Source organism: Fusarium fujikuroi, chromosome FFUJ_chr03, assembly GCF_900079805.1.
Source record: "Fusarium fujikuroi IMI 58289 draft genome, chromosome FFUJ_chr03".
NCBI classification, from domain to species: domain Eukaryota; kingdom Fungi; phylum Ascomycota; class Sordariomycetes; order Hypocreales; family Nectriaceae; genus Fusarium; species Fusarium fujikuroi.
In genome coordinates this window covers 1110578-1130718 of record NC_036624.1, presented here as the reverse complement: position 1 = coordinate 1130718, position 20141 = coordinate 1110578, and the positions used below count along the sequence as shown (strand labels likewise).

At 49.4% G+C, this 20141-nt stretch overlaps 11 protein-coding genes; 7 read left to right on the top strand and 4 right to left on the bottom strand.

Moving 5' to 3' along the window:
* Positions 1-1065: 1065 nt before the first annotated feature.
* FFUJ_02485 (uncharacterized protein) lies at positions 1066-1758 on the top strand (the record flags this gene model as incomplete). The annotated part of the gene is made up of 1 exon (XM_023574220.1): positions 1066-1758. One exon carries the CDS (start codon positions 1066-1068, stop codon positions 1756-1758), a length of 693 nt encoding a protein of 230 aa, XP_023427617.1.
* A 420-nt stretch (positions 1759-2178) lies between these two features.
* On the bottom strand, positions 2179-3424 carry FFUJ_02484 (probable tyrosine-tRNA ligase; the record flags this gene model as incomplete). XM_023574219.1 has 4 exons in its annotated part: positions 2179-2337; positions 2398-2633; positions 2690-2756; positions 2807-3424. The coding sequence occupies 4 exons, from the start codon at positions 3422-3424 to the stop codon at positions 2179-2181; spliced, it is 1080 nt and encodes a 359-aa protein (XP_023427616.1).
* Positions 3425-4836: 1412 nt separating this feature from the next.
* FFUJ_02483 (related to microsomal dipeptidase precursor) lies at positions 4837-6461 on the top strand (the record flags this gene model as incomplete). XM_023574218.1 has 4 exons in its annotated part: positions 4837-5140; positions 5197-5409; positions 5460-5832; positions 5885-6461. 4 exons carry the CDS (start codon positions 4837-4839, stop codon positions 6459-6461), a joined length of 1467 nt encoding a protein of 488 aa, XP_023427615.1.
* Positions 6462-6678: 217 nt separating this feature from the next.
* FFUJ_02482 (related to ribosomal protein S13) lies at positions 6679-7151 on the bottom strand (the record flags this gene model as incomplete). XM_023574216.1 has 3 exons in its annotated part: positions 6679-6990; positions 7048-7079; positions 7145-7151. The coding sequence occupies 3 exons, from the start codon at positions 7149-7151 to the stop codon at positions 6679-6681; spliced, it is 351 nt and encodes a 116-aa protein (XP_023428775.1).
* A 559-nt stretch (positions 7152-7710) lies between these two features.
* On the top strand, positions 7711-8689 carry FFUJ_02481 (probable cyclophilin; the record flags this gene model as incomplete). XM_023574215.1 has 4 exons in its annotated part: positions 7711-8035; positions 8094-8220; positions 8281-8432; positions 8550-8689. The coding sequence occupies 4 exons, from the start codon at positions 7711-7713 to the stop codon at positions 8687-8689; spliced, it is 744 nt and encodes a 247-aa protein (XP_023427614.1).
* Positions 8690-9044: 355 nt separating this feature from the next.
* Positions 9045-9513, top strand: FFUJ_02480 (probable Protein trm-112; the record flags this gene model as incomplete). XM_023574214.1 has 2 exons in its annotated part: positions 9045-9230; positions 9316-9513. 2 exons carry the CDS (start codon positions 9045-9047, stop codon positions 9511-9513), a joined length of 384 nt encoding a protein of 127 aa, XP_023427613.1.
* Positions 9514-9869: 356 nt separating this feature from the next.
* Positions 9870-10858, bottom strand: FFUJ_02479 (uncharacterized protein; the record flags this gene model as incomplete). XM_023574213.1 has 4 exons in its annotated part: positions 9870-10009; positions 10065-10313; positions 10366-10700; positions 10764-10858. 4 exons carry the CDS (start codon positions 10856-10858, stop codon positions 9870-9872), a joined length of 819 nt encoding a protein of 272 aa, XP_023427612.1.
* A 324-nt stretch (positions 10859-11182) lies between these two features.
* On the top strand, positions 11183-11887 carry FFUJ_02478 (uncharacterized protein; the record flags this gene model as incomplete). XM_023574212.1 has 2 exons in its annotated part: positions 11183-11395; positions 11462-11887. 2 exons carry the CDS (start codon positions 11183-11185, stop codon positions 11885-11887), a joined length of 639 nt encoding a protein of 212 aa, XP_023427611.1.
* Positions 11888-12166: 279 nt separating this feature from the next.
* FFUJ_02477 (probable TPM2-tropomyosin) lies at positions 12167-12864 on the bottom strand (the record flags this gene model as incomplete). XM_023574211.1 has 3 exons in its annotated part: positions 12167-12329; positions 12430-12734; positions 12847-12864. The coding sequence occupies 3 exons, from the start codon at positions 12862-12864 to the stop codon at positions 12167-12169; spliced, it is 486 nt and encodes a 161-aa protein (XP_023427610.1).
* A 468-nt stretch (positions 12865-13332) lies between these two features.
* FFUJ_02476 (uncharacterized protein) lies at positions 13333-14689 on the top strand (the record flags this gene model as incomplete). XM_023574210.1 has 2 exons in its annotated part: positions 13333-13546; positions 13605-14689. The coding sequence occupies 2 exons, from the start codon at positions 13333-13335 to the stop codon at positions 14687-14689; spliced, it is 1299 nt and encodes a 432-aa protein (XP_023427609.1).
* Positions 14690-16054: 1365 nt separating this feature from the next.
* FFUJ_02475 (related to regulatory protein SET1) lies at positions 16055-19951 on the top strand (the record flags this gene model as incomplete). XM_023574209.1 has 3 exons in its annotated part: positions 16055-16738; positions 16818-19794; positions 19848-19951. The coding sequence occupies 3 exons, from the start codon at positions 16055-16057 to the stop codon at positions 19949-19951; spliced, it is 3765 nt and encodes a 1254-aa protein (XP_023427608.1).
* Positions 19952-20141: the final 190 nt, after the last annotated feature.

The window sequence follows — 20141 nt, the reverse complement described above, 5'->3', positions numbered from 1 at the left end:
TAGGACTTTAACCGCCAACTGATAGGGCAAGCATAGGGCGAAATGACCATGCTATCTGAAACATTTCAAGAATTATCTTCTCTTCTATGAGATAGCCATGTACACTACCCCAAATAGATCTGACTTTATCTGGGGTCTATTTAATTTTCTCTGTTGTTTTTAAATCTTCTCCCCATTTACCAAAGCGGGAGAGGATTGACCTATTTTCAGGGTACTACAAAGACCAGCTAACGTCAAAGGGTTGATCAAAGACGAGAGAATTGGTCTGTTGGTTGATTAGCGCGGCTGTCACGTTGCGACTAAACAAAGACCAAAGAACTTGATGGCTATTATCGCCTGGTATCGTTCGACTTGGTTCAACCCTGTCGTTACGTAGTATCTACTTGATTGCCTTGCACGGGTAAATCTACGATCTTCAGATGATCTACATCACGTGTATCGCTTCTTGCCGAGAGCCATCAACTCCAGGTCCAGCTCGTAAACTTCCACACCCAAAGCAAAAGCAACAAAAGAACCCTTGTTGATGCCACCGCAACAAGGACCATTATTTCCGGAGACGTCGGCCAAAAACTTACGATGCTTCCTCTAAACGAACCGCCCTTGACTGGCGTCTTCCCCCCCCCCCTCCAAACCAATAATTGGTCACTCCCCTTCACTACTTAGCGCTCGGGGACCTGCGTCCCCCACTCACACTTCCTTAGCTTCTTTGACCATGCCCTGATGTAAGTGCTTTTCGTAGTCGAGGTTCCAAATGGGGACATCATCTCTTTCGCCAAGGGACCGACCAACCTGAATTGGTCCCAAAATGGGTCCTTATATTCAATTTTGAGGGTTGGTCAGTCCCCTTATAAAGGAGCCTACATTCTGAAAAAGGGTGAGGTCACTTCCATTCGGGTGTAATTCATTGTTTGTCAGTTACCTTTGTTGTTACTATATAGAGAGCTTGCAGTTCAGTCTTTTACTGCAATAAGACTCGCCGCCGCTCACTCACTCATTCTTCCATTCTTCCATTCGATTATATTCTATTCTCCTATAATAGGTATTCGTTACATTTCTTCCCTTGCAATGCCTTCAGTCAACACTTTCATCACCGCCCTCGTAGCTGGTTTTGCCATTGGAGCTCATGCTGGTCCTTGCAGACCTCATGCTTCAAGCTCTGTTATTCAGTATCCTGTTTCTACCACTCAACAGACCGCAGCCGGAACTTCCGCTGCCTACACTTATGTTGTGAGCAAGTCTGATGCCAAGACTTCTCTTTCTACTACGGCTGTGCAAGTCACCAGCTCTACCAAGGACGAGTCTGAGCCTGCCGCTAAAACTACACCGACTGCTAAGGAGGACGCAACATCTGCCCCTTACACTTCAACATCAGTCCCAGAAACCACTTCGAAGCCAAAGACCACTCTCGAGACCACTACCGTCGCACCTACAACGACCTCCAAACCTACCACAACTACCTCAGAAGCTTACACAACCACCTCCGCTGCCGCCACCTCCAGCTGTCCTCCCAGCTCTGAGCTCACCTGCGCCAAGACTGGCTTCTTCAGCAACGCCGATAGCAATCTCATTCAAGTCTACTACGATTATAACCTTAGCCAGTGTCAGGAGGAGTGTGAAAAGACTGACAACTGCAAGACCATTGGTATCACCACTAGCAACCAGTGTGAGCTCTACGATGCTGCTGTTTCTGCCCTTGGATTTGAGTTTAGGGACGGCTGGTACTACTCCGTCTACGATGCTTGTTGCTTCAAGACGTGAAAGAAAATAGTGTGTAGAGGCTCAGCCCTCCTCATCATTCGAATATAACTCATAAAGCCAGGCCTATGTCTGGGTACCAGGCGAACTAGGATAATTATTAATAAAGCATTTCTCTCCCTTTTCATGAATAAGATGCTTCTTCTTGCAGTATTCATGAGTAGAAATGTTCTTCTTTGTATCCCTTGCCCTGTGGCTTCTCTCAGACTCCAATCTCTGCCCTCAATCATTCTACATGGGCTTGCAGTCCTTGTCGATCATTTCTTTCAAATGAGCGTCTTGTTCTCCAGCGGCTTCATGGTCCGTTTCCTCGATGGTACTCGAGACCTCAGTCCAAGTAGAAGACAAGACAGATTCACCCGTGGTGCTCTCATCGGCCGTAGTGTCTTCAGCACTACTCTCTTTTCGGACAGTGCGGGGATTCTAGCCCTTCTTGACCTTCTTTTCCTTCTTGACAGGTGGTGGGTAGGCCTTGAGAGCGACTTCCTGCCATTCATTCGAGGCTTGGTACTCAGCCTGGATAGGACCGATCAACTCGAGGAGTCCATCAATCACAGCAGCTTTCAGCATCTGAGGAGTCAACTTGAACATATGTCGTCAGCAAGTGTCTCCAGCAATCGGACATTCGTCATCAGAACATACCACATCGTTTGAGTAGTCCTCATGAACTGTTTCAATATCGCTGTAGACACGAGGCTCGGCATCCTTTCTCTCAACCTTGAACTCTCGGACGCCAGTCTTCAAAGCAGAAGCAGGCAGCAGAACATACTCCACGAGAGCCAATACACCATTCTCCTGAACCTGCCTGGGAACACACTCGGCTTTGCGGATTTTCTTTGCGACAACATCGGGTGAGTCGAGAAGATCAATCTTGCTATCTGAAAACCATATATTAGCATGATTTACATCAGGGATGTACGGGCAAAACTCTTACTCTCATCACTTGAGCTCATCTTGCTTCCCTTCAAACCAGGGACCATAGGGTTCATGAGGTGGGCTCGCTGGTCAAGTCAGTATACTGTGTTTTATCCAAAGAAGGGCACAAACGCACCTTTCGGTAACCCAACTTTGGTAGCCATTCGATGGCTGCAGTGAAAAGCTTTCGTTGATCGACACCGCCAAACTGAGCGTCGCTGTCCAGATACTGCTCATCCAGAACCTGTAGAACGGGGTACATGACAGCACTGAGAGGCGCCTCCGAAGTCTGCTTGACGACCTCAGTTCCAGCCTTCTTGCATGCCTTCTCGGACACGAGTGTAGAAAGCTTGTAGAAGTCCATAATATAGTCGTCCCTCTGCTGGAAGGAGCTACCCCGGACGAAGCGAAGCTTAGTGGTATCGACACCGCACGCCTTGAGTGTGGAAGTGACGGTGAACTGGTAGTACTCAGCGCGATGATGAATGAGCTCAGGTGTAGTCTTCAGGTTGTCGAGCATGGCATGGATGTTCGCAATAAGGACGGTAACCTCGCAGCCGGCAGCAAGGAACTGGGCAATCTTGATGGCGGGAACAAGATAACCACAGTGAGGTCGACCAGTTGGAGCAGTGCCCCAGTAGATCTTGGGGTTTCGCTCTTGGTCGAGGATGGACGTGATAATCTCGGGATTTAGAACCTCAGCGAGATTCTCCTTGATGAGGCGGAGCCTCTCCTCGCTCGACAGACCAGACATTTTGAGAGCGGAGATGTTTAGGAGAAGAAGTTTTGGAAAGGGAGAAGCATATTTATCTACCCCGCCAAGCAGCCTTGCCCCACACCCCTATGAATCACAGTGGGAAAGAGTCACCCCGCCGGAAACGGTGCCTGGTTCATCCGAGAAGTCGAAACTTGATTGGCTGACTGATTGGTTGAGCTCGAGACAACCTTTGGAGATGAAGCGCAGGAAATCTTATTCTTATGTAAGTTCCTTTTAACACGACTTATTATGAACTAACTTTAGCTGCTTAAGCAAAGGGATTTATGTAACGACCTAGACGCTTTATGCCATAGGTAGTGATGGAGCAGGAGAACAAGTGCTTTTTCATGTCAGGTGCCACGGGTTTAGGTACTAAGTGAACCAGCCGTATTGAGCGACACAGAGAGTGAAACAAGACAGACAGGAAGGAGGGATTCAAAGGTCAAGATTCTAGGTAGGTAGGTAGCTGATCCTCAGAACCTCCTTCATCCTGGCGACGCAACGCAAAGCCAAGAATCGCCTCCAATTAAAGAGACGATAGGTAGGACTGCTGTGTTTCCAGTCGCAGACGCCAGGTACCCATAGCCCATCTTTGGACATCATCAGCGCCTCCTCATGAGGGAGAATCGGTTGACAGTGGCTCGCGTTTCGAAGTATGCCAGGCAGTATGGCAGGGGCAAGCTGATCGGCAGGACCGGGAGCTACTAAGGGCCTGAGCCAATCGATCCGTGCGGCACGCTCGATAGTAGCTAGAGTAGAAATGTAGGAATGAGAGCGAGTTGATGATGTTTAGTGATGTCTCGTCCTATGGTTCGTTTGTGAAGCTATGCCTCTTATGGAGTTAGCCTTCACTCTGGGGGCAAGAAAACATTAGACTTTACCAGGAGGTGTCAAAAATAAACTCAGCATAAAGAACCCTAAACTTAGTCTAGGCTACTCAATTTATTTTATTATCAGGATCGACGTCCTAAGTTTTCTTTCCTCTCCTAGTCTCCGAGGTTCCTCCATCTAGAAATGGTTAGCTCTCCATGGCTTCGCCAGAGGTCATTGACATCAAAAGGTTGCCTGTTCGAATCAGAGTTCGGGAAGTACTCTTTTCTTTCGTTTTCCCAATCAAAAGTCAAGAATCTTTCTGTATAAACTAAGTAACCTATATCTAATAACATGTCTTGTACTTCACTTAGCTATCCTTATCTTATTCAAATTGAATCTCAGGACAACTGACAGACAGTCTGAGCGTACTGTATTTGTCAGCCCGTGAGTTCAGGGCGTCACATCTTTATCCCTGTGCCCTTTAACTTTGCCCAACTCAACGACATCAACTCATCTACAGCGTCATATCACTTTCTTATTCACATTAACCTCTCCTTGCATTAATTCATTGTTCATTTCATTTTTTTTCCATCACAATGGGGCGGCATGAACCTCTCCTATTATACAACACCACTCGTTCATCGAGAACCAGGGGCGCAAACAGATCAGTCAAGGGAGGATTACTGTCTCAGCTTCATACAGGCTCACATCATGAAGCTCCCTCTACACCAAAATTAACGCCTAGAAAGACTATTATAGCTATTTTCCTAGCACTTTTAGGACTCAGTTTGTTGCATCGGCCAGTGAGTAACCGTTACAATGGTGTTCCTCGCTATGGAAACGGATTGCGAACGCCCGAGGAGCGAGCACGACATATTCTCAGCCATACGCCATTGATAGGTATGGAGACCTGCACCCTTGTCATGATAGGATGTGTATTAACTTGGTAACTCCAGACGGGCATGTTGACTTTCCAATCGTGCTACGTTTTGCATACGGTAACCAGATTTATGATGACAACTTCACCCAGCCATTCGAGCAGGGTGCGCTACCTGGACATGTTGACTTGCACCGCCTTCGCCAGGGTCAGAGTGGTGGTGCATTTTGGAGTCTGTTTGCTCCATGTCCATCAAATGGTTCCGACTTCTCTGACAAGAACTATGCTTCGAGTAAGTTGTCATGGTTCTTGATTCATCTAGCTTGCTAATCACATATATAGGCGTCCAGTTCACATTGGACCAGATTGATGTTATGAGCAGGCTGCAGGCAGCCTATCCTAGCCACTTCTCTCAAAAGGTCGACAGCTCCAATGCCTTTGAGGCCTTCAAGCAGGGCAAGCTCATCTCACCCTTTGGTATCGAGGGTCTACATCAAATTGGCAACAAGGTGTCTAACCTCCGTCGTTTCCATGAGCTTGGTGTGCGCTATGCTACCTTGACTCATAACTGTCACAACAAATTTGCCGATGCCGCGATTTTGTCAGATCCTGACCGGAAGGCTGAACCATTGTGGGGAGGCGTGAGCCCCCTGGGTCGCAAGCTTATCGGCGAGATGAACCGCATCGGCATGATTGTTGATCTTTCTCATGTCAGGTATGTTGGACAAACTTCCCACCATGAACCCGACCCTAACCAAGGCTGCCAGTGAGGATACTATGTTGGATGTACTGGGCGGCAAGGATGAATGGACTGGCTCTGAAGCCCCTATCATCTTCTCTCACAGCTCCGCCTGGAGCGTCTGCCCTCATCCTCGAAACGTCAAGGACAATGTTCTACAACTCGTCAAGAAGCGAAACTCCCTAGTCATGGTCAACATCGCCCCTGACTTCATCTCTTGTGTTGACACCGGAAAGGATAACGGTCTTCCTGAGTTTTACCCCCAGAACTCGACTCTTGCACACGCAGCTCAGCACATTATCTATATCGGTAACCTGATCGGTTACGATCATGTTGGTATCGGTACGGACTTTGACGGCATTCCATCTGTTCCTGAAGGCCTTGAAGATGTCACCAAATATCCTGACCTGATCACCGAACTCCTTCGACAGGGTGTCAGCAATGTTGATGCAGCCAAGGTTGTTGGAGGTAATCTGCTGCGCGTTTGGAAAGATGTTGACACTGTTGCTGCTAAGTTGCAGGCCAAAAGACAGCTGCCCCTGGAGGATGATTTGCCAAAGATGAAGTTTGACGAAGCTCAGGAGGTCTCATTGGAACATGCGTAAGGTTAGTAGTACCGCGCTTGAATACGGCCATATTGAATTCATTTCCATTTGATCGTACATTATATATACAAGTCTTGTATGACAAGGAGATGGCCTGACTTATCATTTCTCCTCGGTATAATCTCTCTAGCATTTAGACATGCCATAACATCCTCTCAGGGGATATTTGCCGATATCCGTACCCAATTCTAGGCAACCCACTCTTCCAATGATGCGCTTAACCTCGTCGTTCCACCCTGTTCAGTCTGTTGGCCGTTGCCGTCTGTGTCCTTGTTCGTTGACCACGGACTGGCAGGCCCATTGCGTGACGTCTACCCCGGTATGATCCCATATCCTTCAGCCGTCGAATATTCTCTTGTAACAAGCGACGGGCGTCCGTTTCGATCGTCATTTGTGATAATTCGGCCGTGATGAGAGTGACGGTTCTGGGAGCGAGGGATCCGACCTTGGCGAGCTTGTGGATCGAGTATTTCGCCATAATTCGGGCAGATGTCTGGGGCCCGAGAGCGTAGAAGGACTCGAGGGCTTTCTGTGGAAGGGTCTGGTGTGAGAACGTATGAGAGTGTTCAGTGACTGTTAGACTTACCTTGACGAGCTTCTGCTCGCCGAAGTTGACGCCTAGGAAGAAGACCTGTATACTGTTAATCTCGAATTGCTTTGAAGGGTGGGCATTGGGTACAAACGTACCATGGTGACAGATTGTCGTGAGTATCACAGTCGCATGCCTCGATCTCCAAATCGAAGCCGACCTGACGTGCAATTGGAAAAAGATGGACAATTCGGTAAATCTCGGGTTAATTGCTGCACTGAAATGTACAAGACTGCCACCAGGAAGCTCCAGCACGGCGGGGTCCACTGGAGAAGTGAGCCGCGACAGGGGAACGAGGCTCTGACTTAAAAGTTAGTGTAACTCTACGTTCAAGCCGTGTTCATCATGTCGAATCTTTTCTGTCGTTTCAGGGCCCTAGATCGGCAGGGCACCAATGAAAGAACTCGCTCTTCTGGTGGCTTTAGCCGCTGAAACGTGCTGGAACGCAGAGTAAGCTCTCCACTCCCAGTCCGGCAGCGGGGACCATCTGCAGATAGTTTAGCGTTTAGGTCCCCCAATTGCGCACGCAGCGGGGACCAGCTACCCCCCGGTCAGTGGCTATCTCTACGGTATAAGTGTCCCTTCCCGTCCCTCCTCTCCAACCTTTCCATTTCCCTGCTTCTGCCTCTGTATTCTTTGATCATCGGAGAAACAACCATCATGTTCAATCTTCGTCGCCTTTTCGTGTCGGCCCTGGTCCTAGGGCTCGGCCTCCTCTTCCTCGCCCAGACAGCTGAGGCTGCCAAGGGCCCCAAGATCACCCACAAGGTCTTCTTCGACATTGAGCAGGGTGACCAGAAGCTCGGCCGTGTCGTCATGGGCCTCTACGGCAAGACTGTCCCCGAGACAGCTGAGAACTTCCGTGCTCTGGCTACTGGCGAGAAGGGCTTTGGTTATGAGGGTTCTGCTTTCCACCGTGTTATCAAGAACTTTATGATCCAGGGCGGTGACTTCACCAAGGGTGACGGCACCGGTGGCAAGTCCAGTATGTTGCGATAGCTTCGTCTCGGTCAAATCCGTCAATTGCTAACATTTGCCTTCAGTCTACGGTGACCGCTTCAAGGATGAGAACTTCAAGCTCAAGCACACCAAGAAGGGTCTCCTCTCCATGGCCAACGCCGGTCGCGACACCAACGGCTCCCAGTTCTTCATCACCACCGTTGTCACCTCGTAAGCGCAACTCCATCTCAACGAACCAATTACAACCGCAATACTAACAACCATCTCCAGGTGGCTCGATGGCAAGCACGTCGTCTTCGGTGAGGTCCTCGAGGGCTACGACATCATCGAGAAGATCGAGAACACCAAGACTGGCGGTGCCGACCGACCCGTCGAGGCGGTCAAGATCGCCAAGAGCGGCGAGCTTGATGTCCCCCCTGAAGGTATTCACGTTGAGCTTTAAGAGGCAACACTCTTGTTTTGCACCAGTCCGTTGCCTCGCCCTCATTGATAATCCTAAAAGGCCGGATTTGCTGATGCGTAGCCTTCGCCTCAATTAGACCTTTACGGCACATCTGAATTCGCCGCGGAGGAGATTTCCGCTGGTTGGTCTCCTCTCCAGAAGGCTGGCCTCTTTGCCGTTGTTGCTGGTCTTGTCTTTGTTGGACTTCGCCACGCCCGTCAGCGCTCTCGATTCTAGGCGACTCGAGACTCGGTATTCAATAAGAGACAATACAACACCGACCATATCAAGACCATATCTGTGTATCGATCTTTACCAGCTACTAGAACTCGACCCTATCAATTGTAGAATTATAGCCAAAATTTGTGGTGAATTGGCGTTTTAGTCCGTCTTGTCAGTACTGTAGCACGTAGCTCTGCCTACTAAGTAGAACATCCCTGTCACGTGGGGCTCACTCAGTTCACCACCAAGTCCTCCCCCGCCATAGAAGAAAAAAAAGTTGTGTAAGTACAAGACAACATCAATTTGACGATTCTCGATCTTTTACACGACTGCTCAACACGTCTTCTGCTCATATTTCTCCGAAATCAAGATGAAGGTTCTCAGCCTCAACTTTCTTACTTGCGCCGTCAAGGCCTGCAAGTCCTCTAAAGACTCATACCCTCTTCACCCAAAGGACGCTGAACTCGTCCAAGACGATATCGAGTTGAACCCTGACATGATCCTCAATGTACTGCCCCGACTTGACTGGACGGCTCTTTGCACAACGGCCTCTGAGGTGAGTTAGCCAGAACAAGGCGAGCGATCATGAAACTCGCCCTGTGTTGTTGTTGAAACAAGTTTCTGACACTTTCATGTTTCAGTTGGGTTTCCCTCAGCTCCCTGAACAGCCTCCCACAGCAGTTGAGCTTCGGGCTGATGAGAAGACCCTCAAGGATCTTCACCATCTTCTTCTCGAGACTCAAATGTCCGAGGGAAAACTCGTTTGTGGCAACTGTGGGCACGAGTACGCTGTCAAGGAGGGTATTGCCAACTTTTTGCTGCCCAGCCACTTGGTGTAAAGATGACAATACGAGCCAAGATTAGTTACGTTTGCAAAATTCCATCGGGGATGCATCACCACTAGAGAGATCGGATGTTATGACTTCAGGTATCATAACGGAGTTTGGCGTTGAATTATTTGATGGCTTCGAATCGCATCTGCAAAAAGTGCTCAATAAATTTGGGTCAAGACCCTTTATCTGGATCCCCGACCCTATGTCCTGTCTACAGCTGATGCTCGCAACATTACATGTCGATACTAATCCTCCCATCAAGTCGCACCAAAGGAACCCAAACTCCGTAATCTGATATACAAGTATCATTCCTCATGGAAGACTGATACATGGACAGCGCTCGTTTATTCAGCACAAGTGCTTTACTGCTGCTTCTTTTGAGCAGCGGGGCCCATGTCCTTCTCAAAAGCGCCGTAGGAGACCTCGAGGCTAGCCAGAGCCCGCAGACCAACGCCAAGCAGGGAGAACAGCACAATGGCAGCGATGATTCCCATGAAGATACCTACAATTAATTAGTACGGAGTCAAGCATGCGCAGATTATAACGAGGAAGCTTACCAGGAGTAAAGAACTGGTACTTCTCAAATAGACCACGGGTATCGCGTGTGGCGTTGCCAGGCTTCTCCGCATTACCTGAGACATCGCGCTTCAAGTCCATATGCAGAGGCTCGATGAATTCGGGCTCGTAGATGGTCTTCTCGGACTTGGATGCGGCCGTCTTCGCCTTGGTGGATGGCGTGCCAACGAAAAGGACAGTGTATGAATCGTTCAACCCTTGCTCGCTCTCCTCCCACTGCTTGATAGCTTCTGTGATATGGTTAAAATTTGAACTCAAAGCGAGTTTCATCATATAACTGACCTTCCTCGTTCGTCGAAGCTTTGATTAGGGTGAAGTGAGGCTTCACCTTCTTTGCCTGCTCGTAACACGCCCTCTTAATGTAGTCCTGAATCGCAGTCGCATCGATGGACTCGCCAACAACCTCAGGGACAATAAACTTGCCCTGGATTTCCTTGCGGCCGATAGCATGGTGAAGATTGGACATGGAGTTCGGTCGTCGAAAATCAGCGGCATTGACACCCTCATGAGCGATCAGGACGTAATTATCGGTCGGACATGAAGTCAAGAGGTCCTGAACTTGCTCGAGAGCTTGGGATCGGGTCTGGATGTGGTTGTTGCTGGGTGCATCGGAAAACCTTTGTCGTCATCGTTAGTAGGGAGCTCCAAGTATAGATAGGACACGAAGGCGCGCGTCATACTTGGAGGTAGAAAACATAACCAATGGCCATGAGTCTGAGAAAGCCGCGGCGGAACCGCTAAGCGCAAGAGCGCTGGCAAGAATCTGAAGACGCATCACGGATGATATTTGCTGGTTATTGGGCGTTGTGTCTGTCTATCGATTCCAGCTTGTGATGATAATGCTAGCATTGAGAGAGCTGATGCAGGAGCAGCTACCTTACGTAACCATTCCGGTACATGCAAAGCCCCGTTGCATGCACACCTCGGTGAGTGATGGATCCGTTCCGTTGTGGAGCTATCCTGGGAAAGTTTCGCGACAGTGAATTTTTCGATGTTCAAGATACTACCTATTCTTGCTATAGTAGCCAACAAAATAGTTTACTCGATACACTCTCATTTTTGCATTTATATTTCACGACTACCGTGCATATAAGCAACCATGTTCGCCAAACCAAGACCCAAAAAGAGCATTCTGCCTCCGCCATCTAAGAAGCGAAAGATGACCTCTGCTGTCGAGGAGGTTAACTTCGACTTCGAGGCGCGGCAGGAATATTTGACTGGTTTCCATAAGCGCAAGCAGCAGCGTATCAAGAATGCTCAAGAAGAGGCTGCCAAGAGGGCTCGTCAGGAGAAGCTAGAGTTGCGAAAACAGGTACGCCCAGATTTTCAAGCGAGATTGCCACTGTCACTTTTGAATAGTACTAAATTATTCTACTAGATACGAGAAGAACGAAAGCGCGATGTCGAAGAGCACGTCCAGACCGTAAACAGATTGTTGCAGGAGTCGGAAGCTGCTGGGGCGGTTGAGCAGGAATCTGACGAGGAAGACGGAGAGTGGGACGGTTTTCCTGATCAGCCAGAGTTGGATATTGTTGACCACGAAGAGGAATACATCGACGAAGATCGTTATACCACTGTCACGGTCGAGTCTGTGTCGGTGACAAGAGATGGATTGCATAAGCCCCAAGTCGACGACAAGGACAATAAGGAGGATAAAAAGGTTGAAGAACCCAAGGACGATCAAAAAGCAAAGTCACGACGGGAACCCAAGAAGAAGAAGAAGAAGTTCCGATACGAGACCAAGTTCGAGAGGCAGTTGACGGATAAGAAGCAGAGAATCAAGAAGGCAAAGAGGAGGGCATGATAAAGTACGATGGAGCTTAATGGATTTGGACAACATAGAAGGATGTAAGAAGCGCACCATTTACAAAAAGATACCCTTTGAGAAAAGCCAGCTTCAATCAGCTAGTAGTAGAAACGTAACATGACATGCGGCAACTGCTCCATTCGCTCATCTGGCCAACACCTGGAAATACCTGCAACCAAGGCATCATACAACTGGACGAGTATACTGATGTCTGCGGACATGCTAACGAACATGGATTCTGCATCCGGCGCGAGTGCTTTAAGGGTTGGGGATAAATTAGATGTTGCCAATCTCGGCCTGGAGCTCCTCCAGCTCCTTCTGGAGAGCGTTGTACTTCTGCGACATCTCCTCGTACTTGGACTCCCACTGATCACGCTCGTTCTCAAGGGCTTGCACCTTTCGCTCGAAGTGTCCGGCCTTGACATCGGTCTGTCGGAGCCTAGAGAATCGCTCTGTTAGCCGTTGTATCATTTGTGGTGTTTAAAATTGATGGTTGTGGAAATGGCGGTAAGGGGGCTTGCTAGGGGGGTTCAACGTACTTCTCGTTGGCCTCACGGAGTGTCTTGTCGGCATCCTCGGCCTCCTCCTCGAGAAGTTGCAGCCTTCGCTGAAGGGTTTCGTTCTGAGTGCCGTGTTGCTGGCCCTCATCGGCGGCCTTCTTGAAATCCTTTACGGCGTTCTCAAGCTTCTCGACCTCGCCTTCGAGGAGGTTGTTCTTGTGCTGGAGGGAGGTGATTTCCTGCTCCTTTGACAGGTTCTCTTGCTCGAGAACCTTGACCTTGCTCTGGAGCTCCTCAACCTTGCCACTGGCCTCGTCGGCCTCCAGACGGAGCTGGTTCATTTTCTATCCACCATCGCCATATTAGCATGGGTCGACCGACGATAGTTTACCCCTCCACAATGGTTCCTATTAGGTTGCCATGGCGGGGTAGCAAGGAACTTTTTGGACAACTAACCTCCTTGATGCGATCCATTTTGATAAGCGGCGAAAGGGTTGTTTAGGTTGAAGAAAAGGCTGAAGGGAAACCGGCGATGAAGACAGAGGTCGTGTTGTTCGGATGTAAGATGAAGCGGTTAAGTACCTATCAAGAAAGGGGAGGAGTGATGCCCCTCCACAGCTGCCCCGGTGGAGGCCGCGTCTGAGTATAGCCCCATTGGCTTGTGGCGGTCGTTGAGGTGTGGCGCTCACATGCCGGCACTTTCCACTGTAAACTCAAGGAACATGCTCCCAAAGATAGTGGTTGCCCCGCCAGCCAGCACAGACCGACCAAAACATCCCGGCCGCGAAGGTCCTGGCAGATGAGCAAATGACCCTTTCATCTTCCAACCGTAATTACCTCTTTTGATTAATGAATCCAATGACGGGATCAACATCTGCCTAATTCTATCCCGGCGACAAGACAAAGATACACTGAATCCTTGATTCGCTCGTAGTAGCCATCATGTTGGCGGCGCATCGCGACCAAGAGAATCTGGTCGTTAGCCACCAAGTTCCGACCAAACAGCAACACAATGCACGGTTTCCAAAAACCCCATCTCGATTTCCTCAGCATGACGAGAATGCTCCCACAGCCTTTACTGGCAAGACCGGACTCGGTGGAGTGAAGACGCTGAACAAAGGCAATGGAACACGACAGGCCATAGTCACCCCAATGGGTACGCATGATTCTTACCAGGACAAAGAACAATATGCTAATCGGAGATGTGTTCTTAGGTACCCAGAATCGAGCTCCTCTGGGCAACAAGACTACCAATGCCAAGGCTAAGAACGGGCAGCTTGGTGGTGTTAAGAACATCATCCAGGGTATTGAGCAAACACAGCTCAAACCAACGGTACAGAAGCCCAAGCAGCGACCAGTGGACCTTGCACCTCTCGAGATTCGACTCAAGGAAGAACAGAAGCCCATCGAGCCACAAGAAGAAGAACCGGAATATGCCCCGCCGAAGCCCAAGGATCTCCCATATGAATCGGACTGCTTCCCCAAGGATATGCTGACCCTCGAGGGCTTGAAGAAAGAAAATATTATGAAGGGATACTATCAGTACTTCTACAACCCAATCGATGATGATGGTGTTTCTAGACAAGACCGGGAGTTTGCAGAGACAATGAAGAAGGTTGCTGCCAAGGCGGAGGAGAGAAATAAGCAAGAGAGGGCTGCTTTAACCTTCAACATTGACGATCTTTCGGACACCGAAGTGCAGATCAAGGCACCAGCACCAAAGGCTACTATTGCGGGCTCGGAACGGAAGGCCAAGGGCATCCGAACCAAGCAGCCTTCGAGTCTGGCATCAAGGCGCGCTGCATCTGCTTTGTCAATCCACTCAGACGCCAGTAGCAACAGTAAGGCTTCGAGTGTGGCACGAACAACTAAGATTCGAAAGCCTCTCAGCTCTTTGTATCAGAGCAAGAAGCCTGTCGTCAGAAGTGTGGTGCCTGCCAAGACATCGACTGCAGAGAGTGCTACTGGCGTTGCTGCATCACGAACCACTATCGGCTACAATCGAGGTAGGTCAGCATCTTCAATGGTCAACGCTCAACGTCGCGGGCCTACGGCACCTGTTGGAACACAGCGTGCTGTCAAGCCTGTCGAGACAGTCAATTCTCTTCGATCTGATCTTACTATAACCCCAGCTCGCCTCCGTCAAGCGGTAAAGCAGCAGCAGGAAGCCAAGCCGAGACCTCAATTCATGTCTATCTTCGATGAAGATGGAGATGATGATGATCTCCCACCTCTGAGCCAACCGCTTGGCATCTCTGACGATGAAGAGGAGGAGTTTGAGCTGAAGCTGAACTTCTAAGCCCTCATTTTGTACTGTAAAAATATTCGGCGTTTGGAAGAAGTTTGTCGTGATATTAATATGGGCGACGAGACGGAGTTTGGAAGATTCTGGCTTGAGAGGTCACCATGGCTATGCTTTTTTAAAATTCTATGTCTGTATGCCAGATGGCTCAAGTCGAAACATTAGCTGCACCTGGCAAATATTGACATGAATAAATTTGTTAACAATGACTTGACCTGACTTGTATTTTGATGTGGTTTTCAACGGGTACGTTTTCACTAGGTACTGTATCGAGTCTATGTTGGCATGCATGTGAAATGGTACAGGTTAGGTCTACCCCAAATATTGTCTTGTACCTCAGAGACTTGGCAAGTTGCGTCCTAAATGTCACTGTATTGATGCTATTTGCGGTATTGCTCTTTATTTGGATTGATACAGATATATCATCTTGCCTTTGTTTACCGAGAATAATATCTCTCAGCTTTGTTTTTCGAACAAATTAAATCCTTGGACAAAGGCCTTTCTTTCATGCATGATGACATCTCCCTTGTTTCCAAATAAGGCACCTTGTCAAACGAATGGTTCAAACAACGATGAACAAGGTACGAATATTTAAGAAGAGGCACTGCATTGGTTATGAAAAACGGGCACTGAAGCCCAATGCCAAAACACGAGGGAGTTTGCAGCGAAATAACGGACAAACCGATTCAGACGTCCACTGACGCGGTGCCAGTCTCAGTCCAATACTTGAAGTCTTGTGGGACGCGTTAATTGGCAACCAAACAAATACCCACCTACGAACCGACCAACCGTGTATCAACCCAAACATAACATCCAATCAAAAGCTACAAGAAACCTCCAAGCCACTCAAACTGTGGCTGGGCGATCCTCTCATTTGACCTGGACCTTACCGCTAGAAGTAACTCTACTCATCCCTGAACCAAAAGTCAAAGCAGACCGAAGCGAACGTCAACTTCCTTGGTCGTCAGCCATTTTTTCTCATTCTCCCACCAATTTCCCCCCTCGTTTCTCTCGACACTCTGGACATTGCTATCCATCATCGCGCCCGCCTTTGTCGCGCGCATCATCCATTTGATTCAGTCTGCTTGTTCACGCTCTGACGACTTTTTCTACTCCTTTACTGCTCGTGGAGTCGGTCGGTGACGCCGCTCCGCCACATTCAACCTCAGCATCCCTCGGTCGCGTGAAGCATTTCTCTCACCCTCAATCTCTCCAATTTCATCGCTACCTCGTTCAAAACAACCCTTCTGGAATCGCCGCAGGACAAATATTACCCAACCGTTAGGTGTACACTCAACGCTTCAGTTTAAGGATATCATGGTAAGAGCACGGGGGAAGAAGTAGGAAGAGCGCATCGTCACGATGACTCGCCCACCAGGCGCGAGCTTCGCGCAATTCTTCCCCACAGCTCCAAAGGTAAAAGCACAGTCCCAGACTCGCCCAGATCTCAGTAGAGATCGCGAACAATCCAAATCTGGGTCGACACCGGCCTCCCTGACCGGCGCTTGCGACCCTACACCGACATCAGCTGCGTCAGACGCAGCCGCGAATGCTGGCCAAAACGGCACTGTTTCATCGTCGGATACTATGCCCGCACAGCCCGAAGACACAGAATCACCATTCACAGACATTCCCAGCACTGTCGACTCGGCCAGCTCATACAGTAGCACGGCCTCATCAATATTTAGCACAACCGCCCGCCACGGTGCCGCGGCAACTTCAGCTTCGTCCCGTATTCCCACCTCGAGCCTTACTCCCATCGCTTCCAAAGATTCTCCCAACTCATTGGCTTCGGCCACCACAAAGCCAGACATGTCTACATGTCTGACCGCCGATCGGGCCGCGAGACAGTCCTCCCGAAACTCACCCGCCGTTGGTTTTAATGGCTCGATATCAGACGGACTCCTTTCCAATGAGCGCATTCCGGCTCGAGATCCTATGCCCTCCGTCAAGGGCCTCAAGTGCACCTATGATCCGCTCCTCGATCGAGTACACAATAAGAGTGTCAGCAAGAGCGCGAAGCCGACATACAAGGAGTTCGGTCGAGTACGTATAACTATAAATTTCCCTCCTTAGGGGGGGCGTCATCTTTGGTGAAAGACTCATGGCTAATGAAAATGATTAGGACGATGACGCCCCCCCTACAGACCCTCGACTGGCCAAGTCGGACGGTCGCCTCGGTTATATCAACACCGATTACTACCTCCCTAAATCGCGTTTGCGAACAGCACCCGAGAACATCAAGCCCTATCCCTATGATTCCAAGACCTCGATTGGTCCTGGCCCACCCACGCAGATTGTAGTGACGAGGTATAATCCGCTTGTTCCTTTTAGCAAAGTAACAGCCATTTTTGCTACCTTCGGTGAAATTGCCGAGAGCAGCAACAAGATGCACCCAGAAACAGGTAGCTATCTTGGATTTGCGACAATTCGATACCGAGACTCTAAGCGACCCGACCGACCTCCCGTTTCTGCTATGGAGGCAGCTCGCCGAGCTGTACGGACTCGAGGCATCAAGGTTGACGCCGATATAGTCCGTGTAGAGTACGATGCAGAAGGACGCAGAAGCCGACGTATGCTGGAAGAGCACCTCAAGAGGGAGAAGGAAAAGTTTGAGAAGAAGGAACAAGAGCGACTTGCTCTTGCAGCCAAAGCTCCTCCGACTGGTCCCAAATCTGGAACTGCTCCTGTCTTTACTAGACCTCCCCCAACCGCTCCTAAGGGTCCCTCAGCACAGCGACAACCTGTAGTCCCGAGCGCACCACAACTTTCTCTAACCCCCTCGCAACAAAAAGGCCTCAATCTCGAAACTTCAAACCTTACCCAAAAACTCGCGGACGATCCATATATTTACGTTACAGGCGATAGTGTCCCAGTACTACCAAGTATTCTTCCACACATGAAGAAACGACTCAAGAATTACGGATTTGAAGAAATCCGAGTCGACAAGTCGGGCTATTTCATCGTGTTCCGCAACTCGTTCACCGGGAAGTCAGAAGCTGAACGATGTTTTCGCGCTGTTAATCACACCGAATTTTTCAATTATGATATGACTATGCAATTATGCTTACCTCGTCCCCATCGAGATGGCCCCTCGAGTCACCGACGATCCAGTGCAAGTCCAGACCGAAAAACAAATACCGAGCCACGATATCGCGACGAGAAGGAAAGGCGGCGACGAGAAGAGGAAGCAGATCTTGAAGAGGAGAAGAAGCAAAGAGCTAAGAACTTTGATCCGGTAATCGAAGCTGTGGAGGTTGTTAGACGTGAGATGACAGAACATCTGATTCGACACATTCGCACCAAGGTCGCCGCACCTGCTCTCTCGGATTTTCTGGATCCTGCCAACCATGCTGCTAAGCGCCGGAAGTTGAACATTGAGCATCCTGATGATCTGCAGGAGATGGTCAGTGTCGAAGATGGCAATGACAGCTCACGTGTAGGAACTCCCAACTCCCGAGCTGATCCAATTGAGCAACAAACTGGTCGAATTGCACCCAAAGCCCTACCGAGAATTCGCAAAACCAAGGTTAAGCAAAAGAACGCCTTTGTTGACCCCTTCGCGCGAAAACGGCCACCTGTTGCTCGAAATCCTTTCCGTTCGCTGCATCACCGTCTTAGAAGCCTTGATAGTGATGTCGAGTCTGATGATGACACGGACACTCGTACACTCTTGGCGCGTGAGACAGAAGAAGCTGAATCGCGACCTCGCAGCCGGATGAGCACTGATGACGAGGCGTCCAAGGATGACTTTGTGCCATGGGAGCAAGGCGAGGACGATTCTATGACCGAAGCCAGCTTCGCTATAGCAGATTCTGCTCATTCCAGAAAGCGGAAGTTGGCAGAATCAGTGGAATCGGCTTTCAAACGTCAAAAGAAGTCTGATGAGGAATTATTTGGCGTTAGGCTTACCGCGCTTGGGTCTGGATTTGAGACACGCGAAGGCTCTGCGGACGTAATCCCCGAACCAGAAACAGGTGACGACATTGATAGTCGAATATCCCGCTCCGAAACGCCAGTTTCAGTTGTTGGTAAGTCTCTAAAGAAACGACCAGCCAGGGCAAAGAAGCCAAAGGTTTTTGAAGAGCTCGAGGCTCAGGACCTTCGGACAGAGACAGATTCTCAACGTGGTGAGGAGGAAGCTGTGGAACCGCCAAAGGCCAAGAAGACCGGAGCGAACACCGAAAAGTCCACTGCAAAAGAGGTCGTCACGGACAAGTATGACGAGAAGCTCCTGTCAACAGAACCATTAACTCCTGCACTGGCGCTTCCCGAAGGCACGAAGCCTGATTTACCACTCTTTCAAGGACTGGCAATCGGTCAGAGCGACATACCCGACCTCTCCAAACTTTCCAGGAGGTTCACTGCCAAGGACATCGGCAACCCAGAGTTGTGGCTATGGACCCGTAACCGCATCAGGGAGCTCAACTCTGCCAACAGGACATTGGATTCTCCGGTCACCATCGGTGGCTACTATGTACCCAACTCTACTGGCTGCGCACGCACCGAGGGTGTCAAGAAGATTCTCAACTCTGAAAAGTCTAAGTACTTACCTCACCATATCAAGGTGCAGAAAGCAAGACAGGAGCTTGAAGCCCGCAACAAGTCGGGCAAAGATGCAGCAAGAATCGCCATCGAGAAGCAGGCTGCTACTGATAGTGAACGAAACAAACGCGCTTCCAACCGTCGTTACGTACAAGACCTCAACGACCAAAAGAAGACACTCGGCCAAGACGCCGATATCTTCAAATTCAACCAGCTCAAGAAGCGGAAGAAGCCCGTCAAGTTTGAGCGCTCAGCCATTCACAACTGGGGTTTATACGCCATGGAGAACATTGCGAAGGATGACATGATTATTGAGTATGTCGGTGAGCAAGTTCGACAGCAGATTGCCGAGATTCGCGAGAACCGATACCTCAAAAGTGGCATTGGAAGCAGTTACCTATTCCGTATCGACGACAATACCGTCATTGACGCGACAAAGAAGGGCGGTATTGCGCGTTTCATCAACCACAGTTGTGACCCTAATTGCACTGCCAAGATCATCAAGGTCGAGGGAAGCAAGCGCATTGTCATCTATGCACTGAAGGACATTGCCACGAGTACGTATTCCCCTTTGGCCGTAACCATCCACACAATGCTAACAAACATACAGCCGATGAATTGACGTACGATTACAAGTTTGAGCGTGAGATCGGCAGCCTAGACCGCATTCCTTGCCTCTGCGGCACAGCGAATTGTAAGGGCTTCCTCAACTGATACTATTATAATACCTTGAATTTTTGTTTTTTGCGAGTCTTTTTTCGGCATGTCTTTCAACTCTTGCATCATGCTACTACTATTTGGCACCACACCGTCTTTGGGCACACTACCCCTGAAAGCACAAAGACGTAAAATGTACATTGGGCCGGGATCCATTTCCATCGTGGCGTTAGGAGAGAAATTGGGT